General features: G+C 29.1%; 1 protein-coding gene across 1 annotated transcript in view; it reads left to right on the forward strand.

Moving 5' to 3' along the window:
* Window positions 1–6,475, forward strand: part of LOC106460462 (GON-4-like protein) — a 211,856-nt gene that overhangs the window by 99,866 nt on the left and 105,515 nt on the right. Inside the window, exon 13 of the mRNA XM_013920158.2 lies at window positions 4,096–4,261. Coding sequence (XP_013775612.2) covers window positions 4,096–4,261 — 166 coding nt within the window. The remainder of the gene's footprint in view (window positions 1–4,095; window positions 4,262–6,475) is intronic.

Raw genomic sequence — 6,475 nt, forward strand, 5'->3', positions numbered from 1 at the left:
CAAAACAATTTGTTCTGGAAATGTCCTGGAATTTCATCTCACTTAAGGTGTACGAACCCTGATAGTTAAAAGTTTTATTCAAATGACCAAGTCTGTATACAGAGAGTTAATGAGTGAGTATTCCAGAGTTTAAACTTCTAAATCATTTTATTCCTCATTGCAAGAATCCAAAGCTTCAAATTTATTAGAAACTGCTATCTGAATGCTAACAAAACCTTTTTTTCTACCCCTGTGCACCCTTGTAAACCCAACACTTGCTTTCCCCTACCTGAAATCAACCTTTACTTTAACTCTATCCATTTTTTGTCTTAATTTCTTCTTTTTAATCTGTTATCTTTCCCCTTTCTGATAGTGCAATTTAAAAATAAAATAAAAATTTATAAAATATATATAACTGAACTTCTTACTTTATAGAGAAACTATAACTACTACTATCTAAAACTATAGGATTAAAGTTTTCCAGTCAAATATAAGGTTACTAAAATATAATGAATTAAATGATACTAAATTTACCACTCCTGAGAGTTATCTTGCAATAAAAATTTGCAAAAGTTATATCAAAGTTTGATACATTTAATTCAAATATTTCAAAACAAAAAACTTGTGAATGTAATAAAATCGTTTTTCAAATCAAAATTACCTGCAAGATCACCCTTGTAAATAAAGCATGACATTTGATACACAATGAAGTTATGGAATGACATAACCTACTATTATTGTCATCTCAGGGTTCTTAAAAAACGCTCCATGTCATTGATATTGTAATATTTTTATGCTGGTTTTTAATTTAATCATCTTGCTATTTTTTAAAAGTTGTGAACAAATGTACTGTTCAATGTTTTTCGGCATTATACATATTGTTGAGTAGGAGGTCTCATTTTTCAGTAGTCTACCTGTTCTTGAGAATGTATGGATGTGTTTTTAAATATTTCGATTAGCTCTGTGTTTTTTAGTAGTTATATGTTTATGAGTTGATCACCAAATAATAAAGTATTATGTGTGGGAAAAGTTTGATGTTCTTGAAGAGTTTGTTAATAATTATGAAATATTGTGTTTTGAGCTTGGTATATATTCATAAAAATTTAAGGAATTCACCCAGTTCTTGATTTTTTTGCTACTCCTGCCTTACCAGTCATGTATATAACAGCTTTATTGCATGCTCAGTCCTGTATTGTATCTATTTATTGTATTACTCGTGTACAAGCTAAATAAAGCACATATCAGGACATTATTTGGTATGTGTGTATGTGTAATAGGATTAAACATGGCAATACACAACATTATATTTTTAAAAAAATGCCTGCCTTTTTGTTTTAAGAATTCACTAAAGTCAGTCCTTCACATTTGAAAAAGGCATGAAGGCTGTAAACAGCCCCAACCAGATAGTCCATGGGGGCTGTTAGTGGGCTAATGCTGTATCTTGATTCTTTGTTTATAAAATTGGAATATTTAATTGTCACAGTTAATTTGTATTTACTGAATTGTACTGATTTTCTATCAATATCAATAGGACAGAGTTTTGCTGCCTAAACTGGGATATATTCACATTGTGCTACTGAATTATGATGACCTCCAATCAACATGGCAGCCTTTGCAGTCTCATTTCATGCAAAAAATAGTTCATCATATGCAATTCAGGTCACAATCAAATTGTTAAAATGTTCTTGCTAGTCTTAATTTGCTGATGATTTATTTCCAGTTTTGTAATTTAAACTGTAAAACATGGACTTAATTTCTCAGTGACAAATATTAAATGTCCATATACAACAGTGTAGTTTGAAAATCTCATATTACTACACAATAACATTGCTACTCTAGGCCAATTGAAAGTAAAGTATCAGAGCTATAGCAGTCAACATGTTCACACAAAGTCATCTGGCAGTTTGTCTGTGTATACAAACAACAGCTGATTGTATGATCAGTGTCATGACAACTAATAACTGGATCTGAATTCAAGAGTATTTATATTTTGGTAGGAATAAAAGGACCATTAGTTGACCCAAAATTGTGGGAATCCTAACTGACTTGATGGTGGCTCTAACAAGCCCTCATAAAACTGATTTTATGGCACTTTCAAGCATCAGTGTGATGGTGCCAATCAAATATTAAGAACTGTAAAATGCATTCTCTTATATATACCTCAGTTAATTTTGCACGAAAACATTGCTTAAAAATATGTTTAAAACATTTTTGGCTTTCCTCAGTTTCTGTGAATAAAATGTTTAAACAAGAACAAACTAACTTTTTTCTATATAAGAATGATATTCTGAAGCAAACAGTTTATTTGGTTGGTATTTCTGCTCTAAAACACACACACACACACTACAGTGTATGTTTTTTGGATAAGAAGGACCCAGAATGAGTTTATCCATATGTTTTGACTATTTGCAATATATATATATCCTTTATATAGCTTAACCCATTGACTGCTTATTCACCTTCGACAGTTGAATCTGAGTGTGCCATGTATTGTGTGTGGCTTGCAAAAGTTCCATGCATGTTCAGAGCAGCTACAGTCAATGGGCTGATAAAGCTCACTAAAAGGAAGGATGCTGATAACATCTCTTAGTATGTGAGTTTCATATTTTGAGTTCTGTCTTATGAGTTTTTTAGTTGGAAGGGGAGGCTCCAAAGTGTGGTTGTTCCAGTCATTGATATTTTAATATAAAAATGGCCTAATCTAGGATTTGAGTTTGGATGTTGGTGATGTCATCATGAGGAGGATTGTGGTAAATTTCTTCTAAGAGTAAGTGACTCCTATAAATAATTATACCTATAAAAAAATCTGAGATCCAGTAATCCAAATGGATTCAGTCATCAAAATATGTGCATTGTGTTTTATTTTTCCAACAAAACATGGTCCCCCCCCTGATTGGACAGTGATACGTTTATGGACTTACAATACTAAAATCTGGGGTTTGATTCGCTGCAGTGGATGCAGCAGATAGATCAATTTGGTTTTGCTTTAAAACAAACGAAAACATGATGTGTCTTGTAAAATTAAGAGATCAAAATTCATTTTAAATTTAGAGTAAAACAAATGCTAACATATCACTCTTGTGGCTTTAAGGACCAAGTGCTAGCCATTATTTGAAGTTATCTTAAAGGTTATTTTCTAATTTTATAGACAGTTCTCAGCCTTTAAAATTCTAAGCATTATGTGACTGTAAGGAACAAGTTCTAAACCTAATAAACAGTTGTTAACAACGATATATATATATATATTTTTCAGCGAAATGTAGATACAAGAAAGTTATGTTAAAGCACAGTAAAACCTAATTAAAGTACATTCAGAACTACTTAACAGTTTTATTCTAAATCGTTTGATATAGTATGGCAATTTAAAAATAGGTAAGTAGTCTATTTTGTTAATCTTTGTAACACATTTATACTGTGCTGTAAAGTTAGTTACTAATATGTGGAATGATTGTATTGTTTTATATATATTGTAAAATATGATGTTAAATTTTATCTCATACTTAGTATTATGTTCTCTCCACATGTATAGCAAGTGTTATGTCAAGTACAACCTGCTTCATTGGTTCATATTGAAATTTGAATTACTTACATTAAGGATAAATTTAGAGCATTAAGTCTATTTTACTATTATTTGAAGAATGTTTTCAATGAAATAGGTTTTTATGAGTAACATCTTAGAACAAGCAAGCCAGAAATTTCATTTGGAAGAAAATATACCTTGATATTAACAATTAGCAAAAATTGAGTGTAATTGCTTGTAAATCCTAGATGTATTATTATATGATAAAAAATAAAAGGAAAGGTATGAAAAGATAAGAAAATCTTGCTTAGTTAAGCATATTGCCATGAGGTTTTTCATATAACCTGTGCCTACCTTTACCGTAGTTTGATGTTTCCTCATTTTATCTTTTGTTAATTGAAAATAAACTACACGTAAATGCTCTCATTCTTTTTTTTTTATATGTATATCATTTTTCTAATGCATTACAGTTTAAATATTAGCATTTTTCTATAAGGAGAAAGTAACATTTTTTTGAAGGTACAGTGTTCAGTTATGTATGTGTATATGTTTAACTTTCTCTCTTTGTTTTTTAATTATGGTTAATTTTTTTCTAGTCTTATTGCCCTTGGCCTTGAACAGTTTTTGCCTCTGACAGAGTACCCTAATATGCATGCCAAGCTGATCCAAATACACATGCTTCCAACAAAAAATGAGCAACAAATTCGTATTAGAATTAAAAATGCTAAAGGATCTAACACAACAGATGAAAATCCCATCAAAGTAAGAACATTTTGTATATTGTTTTGATATCTTAAGTCAAATTTTATGCTTATTGTAATTTATATGTATTATTTTATTATAGCACAATAAACTGTTACTTATATATTTCATAAACATTGAATATTATCAGATATTCCATAGTGTACATTTCCTTAACAAAATGTAAAAGTGAAACTGTTTTATTACATGTAATAACTAATTTATATAGGTAATCTTTTCACAAACCATTTTAATAATAAAGCTGACATTTTGACTTTTAATACCCATAAAAACTTTGATTAATTTATTGTACATAGAGTATTCAGGTACTCTACTCTATATATTGTTTGACACCTTTCCTAATACATTCATTTATACAATGAAGTTTTGGTAATAATGAAAAAAATAAAACTTATACCTTTATTTCTTGAACATTTTAAAGCATAAATAGCTTTTAACTAAACATTATGTAACCCCTAAAACACTTCTAGGAATGAATTTTCTTTTATGTTACAACATGTTACTAGGCTGCATAACTTTTGTTGTAATTTTATGTACAAGGCTTTTAGTATTTATTTAAATCTATAAAAAAAAACAATTTTGATAACAAAACGGATTTGCAATAAAGTTTTTAGTACAAGTCTATTGCTAAGTATATATTGGTGTAATTGTGTAGTGATGAAGACATGGTATTCTCAATTACACTGATTTCTAATGTATAAGAATAGTAACTGCTTTAACCCTATAATTACGGGCACACTTATACTGCGCATGTCATGAGATTTTACTTTGTTGTTATATTCAAAATTTTAATTAGACAATCTTACTATCCATGTATAGCAATGAAACTAACATTAAAATTTACATTATAGTTCAAAGTTTTAACTACTTTATTTCAAAAGAAGCCTAAAAGAAAAATTCTTAAACTTCAGTTCGATGCACAATTTCACAAAGTTTTAACTTTTAGATTTTGTAAGTTGAATATCTATATATATAGAAAGAATTTAGGTTAATTGCACTGTTTACACATTCTTTTTTTTCAAGCTCCTTAGGGGGCATTGGGAAGAAGGATAGATATATTTCTTGGGACTCTTGACAGTTGCCACAGCAGCTTTCAAAGCACAGAGTTGCGATTTATCAGCTAATTATATTTAATTGAGGTAGATGTTTGTAACCAATAGAAAGACCACATTTTGAAATACTATCTCCCAACAGTTAGTTTAAAATTGGCATGAAGAATTCCATAAAGAAGAGCTTATAACATTTAAGAAAAATAGTATACTATATACGTTTACTGATAGAATAATTTCACCATGACCTGATAGCTATATGTATGTTAATGTACCTGTAAGTATTCATCTGCACATTGTATCCAAACCTTTCTCAAAGTTGCAAAACAGTTAATTGTTAAAAAACGCATAATGTTTTAATAGTTGAGTAGATTATTGTGTGATGTAAAACAAAGTTTTTTTTTTTACCTTTTAGGTTAGAAAGTGGAATATGTCATGTTCACCAAAATTGTCAAAATGTTTGACATCGTTGCACATTTAGTGTGCTTGTAGAATTTAACATATTGAAAGTCCTGTTCTGAACTTTTATCCTATTTATATATTGTCATAGATCATTTCATTTAACTCTCAGTACAGGCTCAGTCAATTTGACTGACCATGTGACCTTTTTGTACTTGTTCAGAGTCTTTATAGATTTGTTACTAATACTTTTTAATATAGGGTGTATATCTTCACAAAATTTGGCAGTCTTTCATCAAACATTATAAGACTTTCACATATAAAAAAAAAATCATATTTTTTAGTAAAGTATTTTTAATCAACTAAAAATAATTTGTCCATGAATATATCAAGTACTTGTTTTGAATAGTCTGTGTGCAAAGTGATTATAATGTTAAGATTAAAAATACGTTTCTACACATCAAAAATTTCAAATTTCATTTGTGTAATCCCCAAAACCTCCTAAATACATTTCAAATGTTTTTTCCAGTAAAACTTTATATCTCATTTGTTATTTTCTCCACCCTAAATCAAAACGAGATCGGTCAATTTTACTGACCTCATAAACACCAAAAAAATGTAAATAAATCTAAATTACTCTTTTTTAATTTCTAGAATCATATCAAATTGTAACATGAAACTACATTAGTTTATCCTAAGTAGCTTTAAACTAGTAACAGTATACATCTAGTTATAATTCAGTTTTATTGCCATTTGAACCGTGTTT

This window comes from Limulus polyphemus, unplaced genomic scaffold (assembly GCF_000517525.1).
Source record: "Limulus polyphemus unplaced genomic scaffold, Limulus_polyphemus-2.1.2 Scaffold775, whole genome shotgun sequence".
NCBI lineage: Eukaryota > Metazoa > Arthropoda > Merostomata > Xiphosura > Limulidae > Limulus > Limulus polyphemus.